At 38.1% G+C, this 24,905-nt stretch overlaps 2 protein-coding genes across 3 annotated transcripts; both read left to right on the plus strand.

The window, feature by feature from the left end:
* The first annotated feature begins 1,935 nt into the window (after positions 1-1,935).
* On the plus strand, positions 1,936-6,567 carry znf706 (zinc finger protein 706). The gene is made up of 3 exons (XM_079485599.1): positions 1,936-2,214; positions 2,957-3,092; positions 3,871-6,567. The coding sequence occupies exons 2-3, from the start codon at positions 2,958-2,960 to the stop codon at positions 3,964-3,966; spliced, it is 231 nt and encodes a 76-aa protein (XP_079341725.1). The 5' UTR covers positions 1,936-2,214; position 2,957; the 3' UTR covers positions 3,967-6,567.
* Positions 6,568-6,972: 405 nt separating this feature from the next.
* Positions 6,973-24,378, plus strand: ywhaz (tyrosine 3-monooxygenase/tryptophan 5-monooxygenase activation protein, zeta polypeptide). 2 transcript variants are annotated; one of them, XM_079485601.1, is made up of 6 exons: positions 6,973-7,122; positions 13,720-14,022; positions 18,231-18,354; positions 22,190-22,353; positions 22,469-22,564; positions 22,762-24,378. In XM_079485601.1, exons 2-6 carry the CDS (start codon positions 13,732-13,734, stop codon positions 22,819-22,821), a joined length of 735 nt encoding a protein of 244 aa, XP_079341727.1. In that variant the 5' UTR covers positions 6,973-7,122; positions 13,720-13,731; the 3' UTR covers positions 22,822-24,378. The 2 variants fall into 2 exon arrangements, with proteins under 2 accessions (XP_079341727.1, XP_079341726.1); XM_079485600.1 differs by having other exon boundaries at positions 7,112-7,657; positions 22,762-23,754.
* The last annotated feature ends 527 nt before the right edge of the window (positions 24,379-24,905 follow it).

The following is a 24,905-nucleotide window of genomic DNA, read 5'->3' on the forward strand; positions in this document are numbered from 1 at the left end:
ACAGTGGTGTGAGGATAATTAGAAGCGGTGAAAAATATGAATAATCTGGTCAAAGGAAACAACGTTGAACTGAACTCACTAGCAGAAAAGAGCCGCTTTCACCTACAAATAGCCGCTAGAGGCGTCATGTCCATTCAAACAGTACAAACAAATAAAGGAATCGTTATAGCTTTATTTTTTATATTGAGAAAGCACACGATATGTTATGGATCGTATCAAGTTAAATAAATTAGCTATAGGAAGTAGGATCTATAATTGAGTGTTAGATTTCTTGTTTGGAAGAACTGTATTCAAGTAGACAGACACATAGAAAATAGAATGTGTGTAGTTGTTATTTTATATAATGATTCATGATATTTTTGTGGAACATGGCATAGGAAAATCATTGTTGCAGATGAAGGGTCTCTCTGGATTATGGGAAAAAATATTGAATATCTGAAAAAGAAAATGCAGATAGCAATTAAAAAGTAGAATATGGTCTTATAAATGGGGGTTTTAAATTATCGACAGCAAAACGCAAATAATCTGTTTATCTAAACAGCATAAAAAATGTCATTGGAACTATTTGATCAAGAACTACAACAAGTGAGGGTGATTAGATTTCTGGGAATGCTATTTGATGAAAAGTTGACATGGAAACAGCACATAGATAAAGTCACAACAAAATGTAAGAAGGTAATTAATATTCTGCTATGTCTTTCGGGACGTGATTGGGGAGCAACCAGATCACGCTCCGACCGATCAATTGGAGCACCCTTACTAAAGATGGTATCTAGTTTAGCTAAGAGTGACCTTAAAAATTTGGATATAGTACAAAACCAAGCCTTAACAATATGTTGTGGTGCAACTAAATCGTCACCAGTAGCAGTAATTCAAGTGGAATGGGAGAGATGCCTTTGTTTGTAAGAAGAATGAAAATGATGATGTCTTATTGGGTGAATTTACAGGGACATGATGTTGTGCACCCTGCAGAGAGTATAGTTCAGGAGTATTGGGTGCATAGTAACGCAAAATTAAGAAGTTTTGGATGGATTGGTAATATAAAAGCAAGGAAAACTGCTTTAGAACAAATACAACATTGTACAGTATCATTTTCAGAAATGCCTCACTGTTTATTTATAATGCCATCAATTGACTTACAATTTCACAATGAATTAAAATATAATGTGAAAGAATGGCCTGAATGGTAAGTAGTTACAAATTGTATGGAAAGAAAATTAAAGATGTTTACGGATGGTAATCCATTAAATATCGAGAATGGGAATACAGGAGCTGCAGTATATATTTCTCAATACGACATTAAAATAAAAAAGGACAACAGATCATCTTTCTTGTACAGTAGATAATAGGATTAAAGTGGAAAATTAATGTTTTAATTGCGTCAGCATTATCAAGTATTAAACAGGCCAAACAAAGGCTTGATGCATTAAATGAGATGTTACAAATTATAAAGAGATAACATAATATAGGTTTGAAGGTAACCCCATTTGGGGGCGAAGGCTAATGAAGTAGTAGATAAATTAGCCAAGGAATCCACCCAAGGTAGACACAAATAATATAAATTCACGTTTTATTGAGGTGAGGCTAAGAATTGTAAAATAAAGTATGGCAGAAATATTGGGATAGTACAGGAAGACATTTATATAATTTTAAGAGATATATATAAATTTGAAATTACATGGGGAAACACTAAGGGAAGGACTAGTTATCTCGTGAATAGGACACACAGGACTCACAAGACACTCATAAATAAAAAAAGTGAAGTCGCCAGAATCTAGAACAAGTGTTAAAAGAATGTAAAGTATATGAAAAAGGAAGGAGGAAAATAAGCAGTTGTACAATTGGAATTACAATTTCCATTAAACATATTCTAAGTTGGGAGTTGAAGGAAGTAAATGAGCAGTATATTAAATTCTTGAGAGAAACAGGATTGATGGAGAGAGTGTTAATAGTTTTTTTTTATATATATATACTATTGAAGGTAATAGCCAATAACTCGATCCGCATTCCAGTTCAGAAGATGGCGGTAATGCACCAACAGGCTGGTTTGCAAACCGCCAGTTAAACTCAAAAAGAAGAAGTCGCTTCTAGCGCTTTGTGATGTTTGTGGTCGGTGTGGGAAATACACGTGAGGCGCTCTGGGAAGAGTACAGCTGTCATAAGCGTGCAGTACACTAAAGAAGCTAATAGCTGCCTACGGCTCTCATCTGTCAAGTAAGCTCATAATATCTGCTCGTATACGATCATATTTAGATTATTGTACGAATGCGTTATAATTTAGGATACTTCTTTGTCGAAAGATCTGGCTTTGATGGTTTGTTAGCATGTATGCTAGCTAGCAACCCTATGGTTTTGTTAACTGAGCTCAGTGTCCTTACAAACCAACCCGACCAGCGGTGTAAGATATTTTTTATTCCTATTAACTAATGTGTTATTTTCAACATCTAAACTGGTATATTTTAAATGAATAAAATTGATTTGAACTTACCACGTAACTAACTTATACTGGAACACGAAGAACTGAAAACTAACGATCTTAATATGCGTTGCCAGCTAGCTAGTAAACAACTACGCTCGATTAACCCCCCCCCCCCTATTTGTGTAGGCAATATCAATTACTGGTGTTTCAAAAAGCGTCCGATGAAAAAGTTAAGGAGGCAAATATTCTGTAGTGAATAGACATATCGAGGCAATGCAATGCGTACATGTCTGTGTCTTCAGATGTGGAGATATTTCCATGGTTATGTATCAAGGAAAAATGTTAGCTGTCTGAGGCTGTTATTGTTTTAACCAAATCAAAGATTACATGACACATGTACATGGAAGTCGTATATGCTTTCCCTGGGTGCCAACTGCCAAGCAACTGGGTTTTATCAAACAGATTTTGGTTTGCCACTCTCTGTGAGTCAGGCCTTTTCGGTCTATCTGTATTATCAACGTCAATACCTTCCAACAGCATGGCTCGTGGACACCAGAAACTTCAGTCTCAGCAGAAAAATGCCAAGAAGCAGGCAGAGATCAAGAAATCCAAAGGCCATGACCAGAAGACGGCGGCTAAAGCAGCATTGGTGTTCACGTGTGCCGTCTGCAGGGTCAGTGGCAATTGTTCATTTTTACCTCAACACATCGTCCTTAGGGGTGACTACAATTCGCCAACATATTATGCTTTTTGAACTTCATGTCAGTTTTAAACTTTGCCACACGTGAGAAAAGAACCCATTATTTTTGCTGTGCATAGAGATATTGTTGTGTCAATATGAACCTTATTTTTCATATGGGTGTGTGTGGTGAACGAATGTGTTGAGAAACTCTATTCTCAAGTTGGAACTTGTTTTTGACCGTAAGAGATACTTTACTAGGTAACAAAATAAAGCTTGTTAGAACACCTACAGTTTAAAGGAATAGTTCACCCAAACAAATGAATCCATCATTTACTCGCCGTCATGCCATCTTAGGTCTGTATGACCTTCTTCAGCCGGACACAATTGGAGTAATTCCAAGGGGTTAATAAATGTCTTCTGAAGCCAAACAATTCAGTAATATGTTACACTGTTCATATTTGTAACAGATTTAGCTCAAATACATTACGTTAGACTTTGAACATGAGAACTACACATGTAATGGGGGCACCCAGGCTACAAATACTGTATCTCAAGGATGATTAAGTTAAGAGTTAGACATTCATAGTGTTACACACGAGAACCAATGAGGTTCATCCTTGAGGTATAAAACATAGCAATGTGTAAATAAGGTTTATTTCATTTAAATACATCCGGTCAATCGACCAACTTTAATATGTTTGAAATGTCATGCCTTGAAGCATATGTGGTAAATCAAACTTTAAAATCTCTCTCTGCTTTTTTTCTGCAGTCACAAATGCCAGATCCCAAAACCTTCAAGCAACACTTTGAGAGCAAGCATCCCAAGACCCCCCTTCCCCCAGAACTGGAGGGCGTGGAGGCATGAGTTGACCGAGACCTGAGGTTCACTGTATAAAACTTAATCATAAGAGTTCTGATGTCAATTTTATTCTCTGGGACGTGGTCAGCATTCTTATAGAGTTTTTAGAGTTTTATACAAGCAACCTCACTGCAGAAACGAATCCCGCGGTTCAAAGACTGATGCTTCCCTTTCACGACCCTGTTTCAGAGCACCTGCCCTTGCTATGATCAGATCAGTGTTTTACCTCAACCTGCACTCACATGCTTTTCTTGTTATCATCTAACAGGTGTAAATAAATGGTTTGAGATAAATAAGTCGAACACTACCAGTGATTTTAGTCAGTTTTGTCATCTGATCATCTATAACACACGTTTGGTAGATATATTGATATATTTGTCCTGCTTTTGACTTGTTAGGTAAGAGTAAATGAATGCAAATGGAACATTTTTGGGGACAAATACTGATACTTAGTAGGTCTGGGCAAAAAATATTCATTGTAATGTTGTTTTAATTTTTTCATTTAATAATTTTCAACGAGAAATCTCTTTTAGTTCAAAACTTGATTCTCTATGCTTCAAACTGAAATATTTTGTGTTTCTCTGAAATCACTGGATGTGCCCAAGGTGACTTTATTATTAATTTAATGTTGCCGCAGAATTTCTTATTTCTCTCTGGAATTCCCAGACAATATCGCCTCAATGTTTAATGTTTCCGCTCGAACCACCAATGTAATATATCTCTTTAATAAAGTTTAACTTTGTTTAAAACTTGTGGGACCTGTCTTAGAAATATCACCTGTCTGTTGACAGCAATGCGGTGTTTGCCCATTTCACAGACAAGGCTTAGATAAAGATATTTAAGTCACTTATATACAATGCATTAGAAAAAAATTCACACAATGGCACTGGTGTATTTTAGGTATCTCAAGTTATTTTAAATTAAGGCAGCTCTAAAATTCGTTTTTGTCTGTGCATATAGCCTTGTCTCTGAAACTGGGCCTATATGTCGCAAGTTTTATCAATTAAGATCTTAACCATCAAACAAGAATGCCCTTCATATACTCTTACATTCATTCATGCCCTTAGGTTCTCTAAGCTTTAAACAAATCATTCTCACACCATCATTTTCTTCTCAATTAATAGTAATGAGAATTTCCACAGGCTTGTTTATATAACAGTGCAAAAGAGACAATGCTTATTTGTTCTTAATGTCACCCAGGAGAATGCAGTCAATGATTATAACGTGGATGAACAGTAAGTTGTTCTGCAGGTTTGGACGAGTTAGGGCTGCTCTCTTCAGGACACACCCTTATAAGGCACTCCGGTGGGCAGGGCCATCACTAGAAATCATGGGACAACAGGAACAAAATTCTAAGAGTATACCCCAGCTCCCATACACCCAGCAGTGTAAAGATGTGTTTAGTGGGTTACCCCTCAATACTGGACTGGGATTCTGCTTATCCCCCTGCCAATGACCTTGCTGGTGGGGAGACTGGATAGAAACGGCAATGATTAAAAAACTAATGGTATGCTACTTCAATGATATACAAAATTTGTAACATCCTGTCTTCAATTTCTTAGTCATAGATAGCTATTTATTATAACGAATTGTTAATAGATTGACCTGGTTAGCGTGTATTTCTTTTGAGGATACTGAGGTCATTATTACAAACCCAGATATATCTCCATTCTGTGTCATCAATGACTCAGATGTATCAGTGCTATGCATACAGTATAGGTGTGGCAGTGGGTGGGGTGAAAAAAGTCAAACGTTGTCAAAAATCTTACATATGAGAAAGTGTGAGCATAATCATTATTATGGTTAGTCACATTAAAACAATAGTTCAAATTATTTCATATTTCAACATACGATGCTAATAAAACTTAGATCTCACAAGGCTGGTGTGACTTTACCCCAGAAATTGGGTTGCTTCATCCTAAAACACTGCTCCAAAGTGAAAATGTGACCGTGTTAGAAAATAGAACGTGTTCTCTTTATAGACCTAAAAGGGAGATAATTGAGATTCTCTTCTCTGCTCTAATTTAAGGGCTAAGCATCTTTGCAAGTGTGTTCTGCAGACACTAGTTTTTTCCTCTGTTATTGCTTCCCTCTGTCTTTAATGTATTGTAATGACATATCTACAGCAGTTGTGTCACATCAGCATGTAAAAAATTTATTTAATTCATAGACATGTCATTGTTTTTGGGGTCAGCTGTGTGCTACATTATTACACATCTGGGTTTACACCTTTGTAACATTAAGCCATTATGTCTATATACATTGGATATAGCCATCTTTAAGAATGGGCTGAAAACACATCTCTTCCGTCAGCCCCTGACCGATCTATTTCTTTTCTACTCTTTCTTTACTGTGGTAGGCTGAAGCATGTAGGCTGCACTTATGCTTTTGTTATCCTTATGTTGTTTCTATTGCTTCCATTGTTCACCTCATCTGTAAGTCGCTTAAAAGCATCTGCTAAATGACTTAATGTAAATGGATAAATCATGATAAGACTATTTGCTGACTTGATTTTAAACAAATAGGATTAAACAGTTTCATCTCTTTACTGATTTAAAAATATATATATCATGCACCCATAACAGAATAAAATATGACTTAATTCTCTGGGTTTTTGACATGTATTTCCAATCTATTCGGTCATTCGTGAAAACTAATGATTTTATAAACCACTCCCAAACGAGCATTATCATTCTAGCTTATAACAATTAGACCAGATCAATATGTTAAAATGAGAAATATGCGTTTTTCATGATTAAAGAATAATAAAAGCTGTTTAAATTCTATGGCTTTTCCTGACTTTTATGACAACCTTAAAATCGTAATTGGTAAATATGCATCACTTAAATAAAAAAAAGAAACATTCATTTAGTTCTAGTTTGCCATTTTACAATTTATGCATCCAATGGTTAAAAGAGAATTTGCAATCGACACCATGAGAGTCCTCGGGATCAAACGCGCTCCAGATTGTCCTTCTAGCCTTAACAGCGTACGCCAATCATGAATCCTGTTGCCTTGGCAGCGGTTGACGTCACAGCCCATGCCCAGTCCCTGCTCTCTGAGCTTGTGAGTGGGAGGGAAACCCCGTGGATCGTACGGGTGCGCGCCGCGGCGCTGTGCAGTCAGTGAGCGGCAGCCGAGACTGAGCGACCAATCTCACAGGTTAGTTTACTTTCGTTTCATTCACTTGTTTAGTGTACTACTGTTGTACAAACATTAACCGGCTTAATGTCTTCTGACTGTGTTCATGTGAATGTACCTGGTTTAATTTTTTTTAAAGTGAAATAAATGGTTTGTAATAGTTGCATGCCAAGAGATGTGCCTCGGAGAGATCTTTTTGCTTTATAAATGACTCGGTGACGGCTCAGTTCAGCACGGACAAGATGAATGAATGAAGCATTTTGGCGTTAATAGCCTGTGCTCTTCGGTTGGCTGTGTTATGGGAGATAGTTTGGCATTAATGTTAGCTTTTACAGTTAAACAACGGAAGGCTGGTTCGCTCGCCCTCCTCTATCGCTTTATTTGTTATTCACGTGTTTTGTGGTTCGGGGCATGAGTGGAGATTGGTGATGTATTACATTCAGGCTTCAGTTATAGAGAATATCTGGCAAGCCACTTCATGTCGGGCACTTTAGGCAAGGAAGTAGGTAGGGCGTCTACCGCTGCTGTACTACTATGGAGTTCCTGTCAGCTGAAGGTATGATACCCCGTGTCATTATCGGTTTCCTGGTGAATACCGAATATGCGTTCATCTGTATTAGCAGAAATTGATATTTTGATTCTCTCGTGTAAATAGCGGGTTTAAGTTCAAGCCGTCAGAGTAAGACTTCGGTACGTTGCTTTGGAATTGAAGCACAAAGAATACACTATGGCAACTGCAGGTGAGAAGCCGTTAAAGTACGGAGAAGCGGGAGCGCAGGGCGGGAACTATTTGCACGTATAAGTTCCCGGATGCGCCGTAATCAACCTCAAAACTGAGGATGAACCGCAAAGAGTGCGGCTTCTTGTTCAGACCTTGCGCACTGTTGGCTTTTCTACGGACTGGGCGTGGTTGGCCAAGTAACGTTTTGGGGCATCTTATTTTAAATTCTTACAAATGGCATACAAAAAAAACTTTTTTGTTTTGGGTGTTTTCATTTTTTAAATAATGATCAGGACACTCAAGTCTTATCAAATGTTTGGAGTGAGATCGCATCTGTTAGGGAAGGAGGAGCCATTTAAAGTTTCAGCAGCGGCCCATCAGCCCCACCCAATTCTCTCAAGGTTTTCTAGCAGTTCAATTTGACTATTGTCATAAAAATACATTTTTTACAAATCTGACAAATGAATACAAATAAAATAAATCGTTTTATATTAAAAATAATAAGAAATTTGGACCCAATCAAAGCAGTGCTCAATGTATATACTTTACATATAAGATTGTAGAAATTGCCTTGAGCATGTATGGCAAGCTGTGTGTATACTACAGAAATAACCAGAGTGCTCTGCTTTAAAGTTGCCCTAACTAACACGGGGCGGTTACCCAGACAGGGTTTAAATTTAGTCCCAGACTTAATAAAATGTTAGTCCCGTCTTGATCGAAAACAACTTGCACTTGCTTCTCTTAAAATATATCAGTGCGATTGTTTTGTGATGCATTGTAAGATTGTAAAGTGTGTTTTTTAAAACACCTTAAATGTCCTAATTTACCTAAAACCCAGTCCTGGATTACGCTAATCCCTGTCCGGGAAAGTGCCCCGCAGTTTCTGCATATCTCATGTTAATCTTCAAATATCCGCAGTCTTTAGTTTGATCACATTTATAAAAGACAGATACAGCTGTACGATTAGGAGGGGCGGAACAAAAGCACATGCTCACACATTGCCAAGAAAACACAGACACCAGTTTCACTTACCGCGTGCGGTTCATTTCCGGCACCTTTTGCGCTGGGACCTTAAGCGCAAATCTAACGTTATAGCCACCTTTTATTTAACATTCATCACCCGAATACAGCGATCAAACAACGCTGTTGAACTTCGCGAACATGGTGCTCTCTCCTGTACACTAGTGAAAGTGACTTTCGCATGCTCCTCCTCCCGCTCTCCGTGGTTGATGTGTGGGCGTGCCGCGTGCTTTTTCGGGAGAATTGTCCAATAAGGAACTAAGAAAAGTTTTTTCGAAATCTGTATGAAAAAACCTTTCGAAACCTGTACGAACACTGGGGGAGTGTATCGAGCACAGAAACACTACGTAATACGTCAAATTCGTTTTTTTGACAAGTTGACCATGTTAAGAAGTATGAGAATACAGCACGTTTTACACTGTAAAGAAGTCGGATTGCATGACACTCCGTTGCACCACCCCTTTAAGAGATGTAGTCTTAGCATGGCTAAAAAGAACATTAATGGCTTGTGTCGAAGAAAAGGCTTGTTACCAGAAAAATATGGTAAAAGTAAAAATATTTTTTCAAAGTTTATGAGTACTGTGACAGTTACACTGTTTTTATTTCACAATTATAAAGTCAATGCCATTGTTCATATATTAAGACATACATCGCTCTTTACTCAAGGAACCTTTAAACGTCAATGTTATTGCTACTACCATCCACTAGATGTCACTTTTCTTTTTACAACGTGTGGATGTTACAACAGGGAGCATATCGTTCATTCATTGTTCCATTCATATGTCCGATGGATTCTTCGAATTTAACATCAACTTAACAAAAAAGGAATCGGTTCAAACTAAATTTTGTTTGTTATTCGGTATCTTAAATGTAAAATAACCTGTTCTGTTTCAATATACCCAAATGCATTTAAAGTTTAATATACAGGTTTGTGGCTCTTCATTTAATTTTTTAATTCACCATTATAATGTGATATTTACTGATCTTTTCTAGAAATATCTATAGGATTTGTATTAAAGGTGGGGTGTGTGATTTGGAAATGTGCTAACTTTAGCCTGTTAGCGCTGAAATCATAATCCTACCCTCTATGCGCTTCACCGTCCAAAGCCTCGCATCCTCCAAACACATGAACGTATTTCATAAATCCACGTAAATGAATTACAAGCTAAATACATTATATTCTTCTTAAAGCATGTACATACCTGTTTAAAAGAAAGAGCGCAACCATGGTATCGTCTTTCAGACCCTCTGGCAGGGAGCTGTCTCCATCATGTCAAAGCTGAACCGATGTGAATTTGAGTTTTTCCACTTTCATGACCCAGACGTTTTTCCTCTCTCTCTCTCAATATCAGCGGATATATTGATGATTTTCAGCGTTTGGCCTGAACGTTTTTATTGGGCGAACCTTTTTTTATCATACGCCTTTACACATGATATATAATATTAAAATTAGAATTGACCACTATACTTCTTGATTGCTATCAGGATGTAAAAAGATTTCCAACCAACATGACAAAGAATGTTTCTGGACAGGACACCCGCCCTGCCTTTAAATCTATAATCATTGACTCGAATCGAATCGAGTGCTTCTGAATCGGAATCTAATCGAGTACTTGTGAATCAGAATCAAATCGGAAACATCAGAATCGATACCAAGCCCTAATATGCATTGTCTTCAAATACTTATATTTAACCCTCAACCTCTCCTTAAAAAAACCCAACATTGATGCTTTTGGTATTGTAATTCTGATTATACATTAAAATCGTTTTGCATGTCGTATTCTTAGAGGTAGGCAGACAACTGTTTATGAGTGATTATACTGCAGTTTTCGCATTAGTCAATCTTCACATTATCCCTTACTGTGTGTTCACATAGAGCGCGAATGAGGCGTCAAAAACGCGCTTTTTCGCGAGTAGTTGGACGTGTGAACATTTTGTGTTTACTCGCTTCATTCGCGCGTGTAATTCGCGTCATTCGCGCTATTCGCGTCATTCGCTTCACGGAAATGTTTTTACAATTTACCAGATTCTCCGACCTCCTCACTCACTTTCTTCCAAGCAAGATCCTTTTTATTCCTATTTTTATAAAAATATGAACACGTATCATATAGCGCCGGGTGTCCACACACTGTGATGATTAGCTTGTCCTCCATTTTGTATTTCTGCCTCTGCTCGCTACGTGGTCTACGTCACTACTAGAGCAGGCTCCTGATTGGTTAACGCGGCGCGAATTTTCGCCAAAGTTCAGGTTTTTCAACTCGCGTCATTCGTTTAACATTTATTTAATCTGGGAATAAACAGAAAGCGTGCAAAAAACAGTCATTAACTTTAGTTATAATATTGCGTTATAAAGATTAAAACGGACTGCATTAACTCCCGTTATAATATAGTAAATAGGTCTGACTGATCGTTTCTGCTGCTGTCTGTGAACGAGCCGCAACAAAACTCTGCTACGCCAGGGACTCATCTAAACTTCTGATTGGTCATTATGTTCATTCGCCATCTATGATTCGTTGTGATGCTTAGCGCTGGGATTAAGGAAAAAATCTGCACCGTGATCGGACGTGAACGCTGTAACAGACACGGTTTGCTCATCTTCTTTCATTTGCCTCGTCCATTAATTGTATAAAGCGGGATGAGTTATCCCTTATTTCTCAGCGTGTGAAATACAAGGTGTGGCGTGTGAGCTTGTGAACAGGCTGAAATGCGTGTGTCTCACGGTGAATGCGTGAGGCTTGAGAGCCCTCAATGCCCCCAGCCAACTTTCTGATTTATGTTTAATATCAGTTGCTGGTGTTACTCTTTGTCTTGTGGTGGTCTGTAAGCTATTGAAGGGGACTTATTGGGGGAAATAATTTTTTATATGATTCGATTCTTATTTATATGGGTTTGATTTGATTCAATATTAGTTCGTTAATTTCCGGATTTCCCGAATCTAAATTTTTTGCTAAATTGAAGATCGATTAAAATCATAAATTTTTCATGCTCAGTGGTTAGAGCGTGGCCTAGCAATGCCAAGGTCGTGGGTTCGATCCCAGGGTAAATGTATAGTATAATGCAATGTATGTCGCTTTGGATAAAAGCGTCTGCCAAATGCATAAATATAAATGTATTTACATTTTATTTAACTATCTAAAACGGCTTAATTCATTGTAGAGTTGCAAACGTTTTGCCTCTCTCACCCTCTCTCTCTCTGCGGCATCTCGACAGCGCCTCACATGACAGTGAACGAATTAAAATGTGGTGGTGTTTCCAACATGCGTTCTTCCATGTACTTGCCTTTCCACGTGAACATCAACAGTCAAAGATATTATTGACCGAAAAGACTGCTGATTGAGTTTTTCATGACTTAACAAAAAGGTAGCAGAGTTTCCCGCACACACTTTCTCAGTCTGTGTGCGAGCTCTTGCCCTGTGGTGTGTTCTGTAGTTGTAACGCTGTTTAACAGCAACAGTGTATTATCCCATATTTCAGAATTTGCGCCGAATTGCCTGCCCTATACGCTTAAAAAAATTCTAAAATCTCGTCTCATGGGATAAGTGTCTCGTCACACCCCTATTGTTTGGCTATTGCATATAACACATCTAACATGCTCGAAAAATGAAAGTTTGCATATGTGTCAGAGGTGGCGAACATTCATGTCTGAGATGTATTTCAGTGATCAAGTGTGGTAAAATGGCTCTATACCACCACCTACAAAATTTTATTAAAGCCCTTAATAGTTTCACTTAAATGTTTGAATTTCCGTAGGCTCATTTAACATTCCAACAGATACAAAAAGAAGTGTCTTACAGCAATATCCTAAACCAAACAGGAAGTCTACAATTTCAAATTTGATCTTTTTTGCCATTCCCAGGCATTGTGCAATACCAAGAGATTTAATTACATAAACTCCACATTTGGTCAGTCTTATCTAAAGGTCTTTGCCATGTGTAATTGTAATGCTTTTGAGTTTCTGTTCAGCGGTGTGTCCGTGGGAGCCTAATAAAGTTTCATCGCCATGAAACAAGAACTTCTTAATTAGAGATGTTCAAACTTCACACCAGCATCCCCAACATGCACCAGGATGCGAGAGCCTGATAAATGGTGCTTGCGGCTTTAATTTTAATTGCTTCTGGAGCTACTATGAGTCTAGACATGCATTATCATAGCTATGTTAAATTCCTTTTAGGGCAGTGTGGTAGGACTCTGTATCAATGTGCATTCGAAAAAACTCAAAAAGAGAAACCAAATTTCCTCATGTTTTACTTGCCCTCAAGGCATCCTAACGGAATATGACTTTCTTCTTGAAGAATAATGCATTATCGGAGTTATAAATACCACATCAATTGCACTGCTTTGAGACAATCGTTCTTAAAACCAGCATTCAAAGGATGCAGCCCCCAAATTGACACAAAGCTAGGGATAGTAGAAACATGCAGACAGGTGTGTTGAGGTAGGTTGGAGCTAAATGCTGCAGGACACAAGGCCAGAAAGACCAAGACTGGGGACCCCTGCATCTAACTTAATGCAGTTTGGAAGACTTCATCTGGGAGATTGTAATGTTCAACAATTGCTCTTATGAAAATTAAAATGTTTGCATTGAAGAAAAGTACATATTTGTTTATATATATATATATATATATGTCAATTATAGTTCATAGATAGATAATCAGAATTGGCACAAATCTGTAACGGCAGGTCCAATTAGAAAAATTGGAATCAGCAAAGAAAATGGCAATCGATGCATCCTTAATTTTTGGGATATACATACTGTTTGGAGAAGACCACACCATTTAGTAGTGGTGTTGACGCAAAATTAGCAAACCTAGGTTGGTGTCATATATATTTCTGACTTGATATGGATTTAAAACGACAATTTTACATTGATCCCTTAGAACCAAGCAGCCATGGACAAGAGCCAACATGTGCAGAGGGCTAAACTGGCGGAGCAGGCCGAGCGCTATGATGACATGGCCGCCTCCATGAAGGAAGTGACTGAGCTCGGAGAAGAGCTGACTGATGAGGAGAGGAACCTTCTGTCTGTGGCCTACAAGAATGTTGTGGGTGCTCGTCGGTCTGCGTGGAGGGTGGTGTCCAGCATCGAGCAGAAGACAGAGGGCACTGACAAAAAGGAGATGGCCAAAGAGTACCGGGAGACGATTGAGACTGAGCTGAAGTCCATCTGCAAAGATGTTCTGGTAAGCTTTGACGGGCGAGGGCCACTGTAGGATCATAACCATTGCATCTCTTGACATCTAAAATCTTATTTTGGGGAGCTAACTACATGTAGCGACGTTAATAATTAGGAATGCACAATATCAGGTTTTTGCTGATATCAAATCCCAATATTCTGATATTTTTCATGTCATTATGGCCGATACTGAAATAAGCCTACATATCTTTCTCATATTTAATAGGAAAGACAAAGGACATGCCTTAATAGCGGACATATCTGATTGATGCTCATAATTTATTCATAAGCCGATATAGGCGTGGTGGTATTACTAACCTAACTTCATTTTTGAAACGGTCAGTTGCTGATCGTGATTAATTGCATCCAAAATAAAAGTTTGTCTTTCACATAATATTTGTCTTGTGCTGTGCATATTCATTTTGTATTCATTTAAACATACACATACATGCATATATTTAAGAAAAATATTAATATTATTTAACGTTGATACATTATTTAAGTTTTTATAAGTAAATATAAATAAATAAATACATCTCAATTGTCCTAAGTATATGCATACAATGTTTGTGTTTATAAATACAAAATTATAATACAGTCATATATTTTGTAATTATTTGACAGCCCTAATCCCAACACATAAATACTTGACAGGAAGCATGGCCAGTATCTTTACGATCCTGTAAAAATCTCAGCTTTTTACCAAAATGCATCCTCTATGGAGAGCTAAAAAGGGTGCATGTTATAAAGGCACTTTAAAAGCCTCAATAAAAGACTTAGGCGTAAACCCCTTTTCATGGGAAGACCTTGCTCTGGATTAATGCTGGATGACTTTGGTAAACTTCGTAATGGGACAAACAAGGGAAGTTTGTTATGGGGATGCTTTACAGAATCATTAATTGAAACGTAAACGAACCAAAATCATAATGTAAAGTTGGACTCAATATTCTATTTTTTTCAGCTTTTCCAATCAGCACTTGTATCATATGATCCACGTTAGCAATGAATAGTGCTTGCTTTTTTCTTGTTAGGCTGTTGTCCCAGAGCTTCTGCCAGTCAATGACTAAAGTTCAACAATGGGGTCTGTTGTTTGAATGGTCACCAAATCAGCTCTTCCTCCAAAACGGTCTCAGGTTTTTTCTGTGCAAATGTAGGTTTTAATGTATCATGCCTCTGGGTGTTGAGTCTTTTTGGTGGAATGCTGCCTGAGGCATTATAAACAGTGGCACATGGAATGTTGTGCTTTGCATGTATGACATTCCTCTAATTTTTCTAGCTGTTATTTAGACTGGTTTTAAAAACTGATGTTTCATTGAGAGGGTAATGGGTTGTGGTTAGCTCTCACAAAGTAGCACATCTGAAGTAATCAGCAGAAAAGATGCCAAACACTTCCTAAAGTCCCCATGTAATTCACATTTGACATGTTCTGTAAAATATTTAGCTTCAAACCCAAATTTGTATTTGGATGATATAAGCATTCAAAACCGATTTGTATGCATCATTCTGACTTTGTCCTCTTAAATATGAATAAAATCTATATTAAGCCATTATATTGATTTTAGAGTATGCTATGATTATGTGGTTTTGATAGAAATTGTTTAAGCAAAAAGATTCCTTGTGTGAACAGGCCATTAGGACCCTCTCCCATCAAGAGTCTTTCTAAGCTTCCGTTGCTTGTTATATGCATGTACACGCTATGGTATCTTATATTTTCACTGTATTTCTCTCCTTCGCCCTTGAGCTCTGAGTCCTTGCCTCAGTCACTGTAGAGAAAGCAAGCTTTGTGCTTGTCTCTATAAAACACACAATCCATTTCCTTGTTTTGCCCTTAGATAATGATACAGACTCTCGGTTCTCTTCCAAACCGAAAAGGTTGATGGCCTGAATTGAGCGCAAGGGTGGTAGTAACGAATTACAACTACTCACGCTACTGTTATTAAGTAGTTTTTTTTAATACTTGTACTTTTGAGTATATTTTTAGGTCTGTAATTATACTTTTATAAATCGCTCTCAAAATCGCACTTGTTACTACGTAACCTGTCACACGAAATTTTTTATATATATCGTGGCCACGAATTAAGAATTCGTTCCCACAAATTATTTATTCGTGTGAACGTTTTGCTTATTCGTTCCCTCGATTTAGGTAAATCGCACGCACGTTTTATTAATTCGTTCCCTCGATTAACGTAAATCGTGCCCACGTTTTATTAATTCGTTCCCTCGATTAACGTAAATCGTGCCCACGTTTTATTAATTCGTTCCCTCGATTTACGTAAATCGTGGCCACGTTTTATTCATTTGTTCCCACAATTTAATGATACCATCTGTATTTTACTAATTTAGACGTTGCTACTGTTATGGACAGAGAAACGTTAATTGATATATATTTTGAGCTGGGATTAAGTTACAAAGACATTCTCCGAAGCCTTGCATTGCAAGGAATCGTTTTGTCAGAGAGCCATGTTTTAAAGCCTCCTCAGAGACGGACTCTTATGTTGAAATCGTTGCTATGGTAACAGTTCAGCTCTTTCCGGTAGTCAATGTTGCTGTAGAGGAGCTATCCTACTCCGGCAGTTGGCTGGGGCAGAAGTTTATAGTTCATATTTAAGTTTATATTTTCATTATCTGATCGTATTGGCACAAGTGTTCTCAAGGTACTAGTCATTGAAGAAAGAAACTAAACGGATATCTCTGCCTGTGAGGATACTGTTTGATGTTGATACTTGATGTTGGACATTCATCTACCTCCAATACACTATATAAAACCAACCAACCTGTCTCTTCGTTATATGTGCTCTGACCGGCACCCAGGGGGGTTTAGGCTACTCAATTTCATGATAGCAAAACCTAACCTACAACAAGGCACCTGCATCGCATATTGAGGGCAAGGGGCAATACCAGCTCAAAATATATATCAATTAAAGTTTCTCTGTCCATAACAGTAGCAACGTCCAAATTAGTAAAATACCGATGGTGTCATTAAATTGTGGGAACAAATGAATAAAACGTGGGCACGATTAACGTAAATCGAGGGAACGAATTAATAAAACGTGGGGACGATTAACGTAAATCGAGGGAACGAATTAATAAAACGTGGGGACGATTAACGTAAATCGAGGAAACGAATTAATAAAACGTGGGGACGATTAACGTAAATCGAGGGAACGAATTAATAAAACGTGGGCACGATTAACGTAAATCGAGGGAACGAATTAATAAAACGTGGGCACGATTAACGTAAATCGAGGGAACGAATTAATAAAACGTGGGCACGATTAACGTAAATCGAGGGAACGAATGAGCAAAACGTTCACACGAATAAATAATTTGTGGGAACGAATTCTTAATTCGTGGCCACGATATATATAAAAAATTTCGTGTGACAGGTTACAGGCTCCGTATGTTACTGAGTACAATTTGAATTAATATTTAAACTCTTGTCTGGTATTTAAGCAGCCAATAAAGATATCTGACTGTAAACAGACCAATAGATTTTGGACCCAAAAGGTGCCTACTGCGGAAAGATTTGATCATGAGCTCACCCGCCAACCTAGAACATGCAACAAGCAAACTGAAGTCAGCCTTGGGTATCTATTGAAAACCGTTTTTTCAAAAAATGTATCTGTGCGTGGGCAGCCGGGTCAGAGTTTACAGTGGACAGAGGGGGGATCGCTTCTGGGTCCGTTCGTCGGCCTCGCTCAGAATAATTGCGCTTTTGGAATAAATAGCATCTAGCCGTATCTGCTTGTTATGTGTTGTGTTTTATTATACACAAACTATTAGGTTTAGGGGTGGGGTTTAATGAGTCTAAATTGCGCAAATAAAATAATAAAGATGCACAAAATACGATGTCCGTAAAACAGCAATTGCACCCTACAATTCATGATGGCAAAATTACACCACAATACATACTGTAATTTAGTCACGTCAAGATCGTGTCTGCTTTCCAACGACACTATTGGGAAATATTGGCCTATCATACGGACGCAAGACTGGACTTTGTCGCATAAACTCGTGTTATTTACACTCAGTTTGATGAGACCGGGTTGATTGTCGGTGGTACCGTGTCTTAAGTGACTCGTGCAGGGATCTTTTAAACATCTCTGAGCCAGCTTACACTGAGTCAATTCACGAAACCGGCCATTCAAAAATTGTTACCGTCTATGAACTACATCTGTGCGGGTGTTCACGTCCATATCTTTGTCTCTTCCACAGCATCTCCTGGACAAGTACCTGATCCGCAACACTTCTCCGGCAGAGAGCCAGGTGTTCTACCTGAAGATGAAGGGAGACTATTACCGTTACCTGGCTGAGGTCGCAGCAGGAGAGGAGAAATCCAGTGAGTATCCGCAGAGATACAAATCTCAGCAGTGAAAGATTTACAAGATTCTCATCTGCTTTGTGTAATATCCTTTATTTTCCATATCCAAGTATTGGATGATTGGCTATATATTGAAAATTAATCATTCATTTTAGCATTGCAAGAATGACATATGGTTTCATATTTTAATTGTTTAAATTCAATTTTAATAAAAATGGCTTGACTCTGAGATCTCGTGGGGGTTAAAGCCTAGCGGCCTGTAAATGTCTACGAGACAAATTGTGCCGTTTGTGGGAGATTTTATTATCGTATCGTATTTATTATTTTATACATATCGCCCAGCCCTACTATGGAGTCATCCAAATGACAATCTGTATTTTCCAACCATCCAGCATTTCTTTGATTGAAGCTGAAATCACGCTGCTTCTGTGTGATCCTCGCAACTCTTTAGCATGTAGCACACGACTCTGCAATGCGTAACCAGAATCCATCCCATGCGCGGTTAAACTCAAAAGGGAATGGGACACACGTCGGAGCTCCAAATATTAGCAGTGAAGCTCAAAGATTTTACATCTTTTAACTGATCCGCAACATGCGACGACACTATAAAATAACTCGGGCAAAGCTGTTTCAGAAATGTATTTACGCGATGGTAAACTAACGTGGTTCAGGCGACAGAAGCCTACATTTTCCACAACAGAGAGAGGCTGATTATCTAGTACAATAAATTCCACAACTTTTTCTGTGATTTTTACAGATTTTTTTTGTCGTCTTTGTGAAGTTTTTCTTGCCTTTGAAATAATTCCTGCAAGGTTTGGTGCTTTAATTCGTCCTTTTTGCGTTTCGCTTGTAGTCGTGTTGTAACGCGCAACAGTACTTACACACTGGCAGCTGTGCTGCTTTCTGTTGTTTCAAGCGTGAAATATTTCCACATCTGCGACATCTTCAACGCGCTGAAATTTCCATATAGGCATAAAGTTGGGTCCTGAAAGGTCTCCCCACTAAACTCGCCTGTCGGGCCATTACACAAAATAAATTTCAAAGTATTTAATTATTATTTTTAAGTAAATGCATTTTTCTCAAAATAAACGAACGTTTTCTATTTACTTAAATACAGCTCCCCGTTCAACAATTGCTGGTAATTTGGTATCGGATTTGGATCGGTTGTGCTGACTCGCGCATGATCGATACCCGATCCATTCAAAAAGGTATGGATCGGAGCCAAATCCGATCCAGAGTATCGGATCGGTACATCCCTAGTTATATCATCATTAGATTCAGAGACTTTAGCCTGGTTTTCTCAGACTGGGTCTTTAATACATTTAAAAATATTGAAGTATTCTGAAAACAAGTTTTACATTTGAATTTTGAGCAAATATTAAGCGATAATTCGTTTTTGAATTTGGATGAAATTCCGTCAGTAGTTCACAGAAAAAACTGTTTACAGAAATCTACATTTTCAGATGCTGTGTATATATAATATGTGTATTACACTGTGTTTGTCCACCGCAGGTTTGGTCTTAAATTTCATATAAACTGGCATTTAAATGGCCTTAAAAAGTCAACTTTAAGTTAAATTTAACTTGCTTCTATCTGTAGACACCCTGGTAGCCACACACACGCAGATTTTTGGGTTTGATAGGTTCTAGTGGAACCTGTCTTAACTTGTAGTTCCACACCCTTAATAACTGATTATTGAGTGACTGTTTCGCAAAGTATCTTATTTAAGTCTGGTTTATGTTCCTGAATCAAGACCCGATTTATCATGCATAGTCCGTGTGACTAATAATGTTAAGTCAGGGCAAGCATAATTCTTACTGAGACCGAAAACTCTCGTTAGAATTCAAATAGGTTGGACAGGCTATTCCTATGCTGTGCACCACATACCCATGCACTCCATGGTTTCCTTTTGCCTCAAAACAGAGTCACAATTGCTTGAGCAGCTCGACTATATTTTAGCGGGGGAAATATTGCTGTTGTGTGCTTGAGTGAGTGTTTGCCATTTCCAAACAATCGTGAAGTTCTGTTTAGGTTAGGATGTCGCCTTAGGAGGTAGATGCCTATGTCGAAAATAAGGAAGCTTTTGGTCTCACTTGACTCAAGGGCTTAATTAACCCTTCTTCACAGTGTCAAAAGTCACACTTTATTATGGCCATAGATTCAGAGATTATACGTCTTGAAATGAAGTCGGGAGTTGGTGGTTTATATCTGAAAGCCTCATGTCCTAGTTCATAAAGCTCCTGAGACACAAGCTGCTTGCAGTTTAATTTAAGGACGTCCAATGTGACAAGTAATTTCATGCCTCCTGTATCTGAAATAGCCCACTTACATATTCTGTATAATCTTCTCTATGGTTTTTTACATCCATGTACATTTCATTCCAGTAAAGGTTATAAAAAATCAAGTAATTTGTTTAGACATTTGTCTGATACTAAGGCACACATTCTTTGTTTAAATTTCTTTTTGTCAATAAGGAAAGCACAATATAAAGCTTAAGCTGGGTTGTGTAAATTATTATAATTTTTTGTAGCCTGTCTTTTATTGCATATACTTCACAAGCTGAAAATCATCCAAATGTTTATTTCCTGACGATTGACCATGCGCAACACACTGCAGCATGTACTTGAGACTATCATCGCTTGTTAATGAACACCTCCACCTCAGTTGACTTGTAAGCGAGGGTTTTCCCTCCACATGTGGTCTTCGGGTGGGTCGGTCCATAAAACAATAAGTTTGAGTTTCAGACATATGCATAATGTTATTAAGGATTCTTCTGCTTCCTGCTGGGTTTGATGAATTTTTAAGAGCCTGGTGTGTTTCTATGGCAGCACAGGAGTGAATGATCTAAAAGATCCGCCATCTGTGTTGGAGAGAAAATCCTGCTTTGCAGCAGATCCTAGATCAGTCGTGTTTGTGTAGTTTTATGGTTAAAGTCCCCGTGAAATAAAAAATATCAAATCTTATTTTTTCATGAAATATTGCAGCGTTTATAGTAAATAGCTTATCAATGTGGGTCATTTTCTTTTTAAAATTCATGTACCCTCATAATCTTCAGTTAAAATCTTAAAATGCACTTCCGCCCTGAAACGACTATCCATCTCAAATGACGTAAATTAGACCCCCCCTTCAATTGTCAGTCTACTGCAACAGCTGTTTTAACACATCCAATCAATTCGCAGTGAAAAACGCAAGCCACGCCCACCACTTTTCTCCTCAGAAATGTCAAAGTACGGATGTAAAAACGATCGCAAATTCCGGTTCACAGGACTTTAAGCTTTAGGTCCTTATAGATCCGTACAGAACGGGAACACATTGCTTGTCTTACTGTGCTTTAGCAGCTGCTGACCTACTACTGTCAGTGTGATGAGCTGCCTGATCATCACTATAGCAACAGCATCTGGCTAGCACGTGCTGCCCATCTGGGTGTCAGCAGTAGGCAGAACCTCCTACAGCTGGGTTATATACTGCCTTGGCCACTGTTCAGCAAAAGCTCTTCCGATGAACAATGACTGGTGCTTATCTGCAGAGTTGCCTGTCAATTAAACATTTACGTATTTTTCTCCTCTGAGCACCGGTCAATACAAGCAACCACAGGCTCTTAATACATCTCAGTACAACATACAAACAGCCTTGCATTGCACCAAAATATATTCAGTCCAAAAAAACACTGTACAAAATGGAAAAATTGCTATGGCTTAGTGATTCTAGCAGGGAATAAAACAAATGATTTGTGAGGGATGTCTTGCACATGAAAAACCGAATGCAAATGAGCTTGAATGTTTTGAACGGATGCTAGAAGATAGTTGCAGTGATTGCCATGAGCAGTAATGAGCTTCATTTGGGTTGTGTACAGGTATCATCCAGAAGTCTCAAGAAGGCTACCAGGCTGCCTTTGACATCAGTAAAGATAATATGCAGCCTACTCATCCCATCCGCCTGGGCCTGGCTCTCAACTTCTCTGTCTTCTACTACGAGATCCTCAACTCACCGGAGCTGGCCTGCGAACTGGCTAAGAAGGTGAGAAAGTTTACATCGCTTATACAGCGAGAATAACGTTCCTTTTGCTTTTGTTTTCCGATTTATCCTATACCTGATTGAAGTCGAAGTATTAACTATTTTTCGTTTTATTTAGGCTTTTGATGATGCCATCGCCGAGCTGGACCAGTTAACTGAAGACTCGTACAAAGACAGCACACTGATCATGCAGTTACTTAGAGACAATCTGACAGTGAGTTTTACATGTGTGCCTTGAGAAGATTGCATATTTTCATTATTTTTCCATAGGAATGCACCAATAGGGAATGTTGATTAGTTTTCTTTGATCAAGCTTTCTTATAAAAGAAAGACTTGCGGACATGGTCCCTTAAGTATTGTCAAAATGTTGTACATTAAAATCAGTTGATAACGTTGCACTTTTTTTTTTAGCTGTGGACCTCTGACAATCAGGCCGATGGCGATGACGCAGAGGAGGGACGGGATAACTAAAGCCAAGCCAACTTTGACCCTTTTCAGTCAGCACAGCAAGAGACTATGCTGACGCTTCTACAGTTCCAGCTTCATACTCACCAGCCCGTCATTTGTGTGTATGTTTGGATATGAGAGTGTGAAGGAAAGACTGTTTAATGGCCATGTATGTGTGTTTGTTTGGGGGGAGGGGAGCAAACAGCAGCTATTTGTTGATAAAATGTGTAATTTGGTGGAGTGGACAACACGTTTTAGTTTGTTGGCTTTTTGGGGGCTCATGCCTATGGCCTTTGAGATGCTTTTGCATCCCATAAGAGTCACCATTGAGCCAACATGACAACAACATAAAACTTTATAAGAGCATAGGCATGAGCGAGAGAGAATGAAACCTTTTCTGAGTTTGCTAGGGGAGCGTTTAGCGATCGGGTTTCTTGTGGCTTAGACTGAATTCTTACTTTCCCTAATGAATCATGGGAAATCAAACCAAATGTCAGTGTGAAAGTATAGTAGATGGCTTTGGTTCGTGTGAGACGTTCAGTTGTCAAGCGTTTGATTTCTCATTGGTGATAAACGTACAAGCTCTCATTGTCAACCACAGACCTAAGATTATAAAGACTTGACCACATGGCTTATACTGTAACTTTGATATACATGTCTTGCTATGAGAACAGTAAGTAATGCTTTTCATGTGCTAATCTAATACGGTTTTCTATTAGGATTGTTTTTGTTCTATTTGTACTACTACTTACTAAATCTGTTTTTAGTTTTTTTTGTTTACTCTTTTGATACTTGCCTACAATGCATGTGGCTTTAGTTAATCAGGGTGACTGGACTTGGCTGCTTAGAAATTGTCTTTGGAATTTTCATACAAAACACTTCGCATTATTGTTATTTGTTACCGAGGGTGGGCAGAGGGATTTGGATTTCATGTAAGTGGAATTAAAAAATATCTACAAAAAAACAAGATTTCTTGATCATTTTGCATTGCACCTACTTGTGTATATATATGTTATTGTTGGTTGGAAAAACAGGGTTCATTTTGGTGACCCAAGTTAAGGTTCGAAAGATTTTCTAACAAGGGAAAATTATGTAGTTACCCTCAGTAAATAATTTGAAACTTGTATAATTTTATTTCCTCGGTCCATAAAAAGCCATGTTAGGCAAGATGTGTCTTTTCATATTGTCGATGGAGCCATCGAACATCTAAATAAAAATGTTTTTTTAGGTGCGAGTTCTCATGCAAATATAAAGATTCACCAAAAATGCATTATTTATACAACCTCTACATGACTCTTTCTGTAGAACATAATAGACGCTGCAAATGTCTATGTGGTTTAACATCGGTTGTCAGAGAGGGACAAAAATGTTTGGTAACCTTTTTTAAAATATTCAAAACATCTTATTTTGTGTTCTGCAGAAGGTCATACAGATTTAGTAAATGCTGAAAGAACTTTCCTTTTCGGGTGAACTGTCCCTTTAACTGGTTGCCTGTATGCTACACCAGATCTTTAAATGTCATTGTAACGTATTTGTCTATATCTATAGAATGAATACATAAACATCGTTATCTTTTTGCCTACTTAAGTGTTATGCATATACACGCTCAAAAAGTCTTCGTTTCAATTTCACCAAAGAGCTGATGATGTCAAATGCAATTGGTTCCATCACCAACATCTAACATGACACATCTTTAATTTGTCACATGTGAAAAATATCCAAATTGGAGATGCAACAATACATATCTTTTCCTCAAATAAAGTCAAAGGAACCTCTGGCTTAACATCCCCTTGTCGAACAAAATCCACCAGGATATTGTGGTAATGAACTCCTTTTGTGTTCCATGAAAACCTATTATTTGAAGTGACACGAGGAATGGTGAAAATGAAAGAATTCTCGTGCGTGGTTCAACTATCTCTACTTCATTTATTCCAGGACATAACTTCATAAAATCCCTCTGTTTTGGTGATAGTGGTCAAGCAGATGTTTTTAAGACCTGTTTAACATGAAGAACAGGAAATGGGTCATATAATCTCAGCCGAAGGTTCGCTAGTCATTTGAGTCTTCAAAGGCCTTTGAGCCCTGCCCCAAATTTAATGGACCAAGGA

This window comes from Barbatula barbatula (genome assembly GCF_947034865.1).
Source record: "Barbatula barbatula genome assembly, chromosome: 21".
In the NCBI taxonomy this organism is placed as follows: Eukaryota; Metazoa; Chordata; class Actinopteri; order Cypriniformes; family Nemacheilidae; genus Barbatula; species Barbatula barbatula.

What these genes read in the sequence shown, in the direction of transcription:
- znf706 (XM_079485599.1), top strand. Translation starts at nt 2,958, where the DNA reads ATGGCTCGTGGACACCAGAAACTTCAGTCTCAGCAGAAAAATGCCAAG. An exon ending in TCACGTGTGCCGTCTGCAGG is followed by an intron (nt 3,093 to 3,870) that starts GTCAGTGGCAAT and finishes TTTTTTCTGCAG; the next exon opens with TCACAAATGCCAGATCCCAA.
- ywhaz (XM_079485600.1), top strand. Translation starts at nt 7,580, where the DNA reads ATGTCGGGCACTTTAGGCAAGGAAGTAGGTAGGGCGTCTACCGCTGCT. An exon ending in CCATCTGCAAAGATGTTCTG is followed by an intron (nt 14,023 to 18,230) that starts GTAAGCTTTGAC and finishes TCTCTTCCACAG; the next exon opens with CATCTCCTGGACAAGTACCT. An exon ending in CCTGCGAACTGGCTAAGAAG is followed by an intron (nt 22,354 to 22,468) that starts GTGAGAAAGTTT and finishes CGTTTTATTTAG; the next exon opens with GCTTTTGATGATGCCATCGC.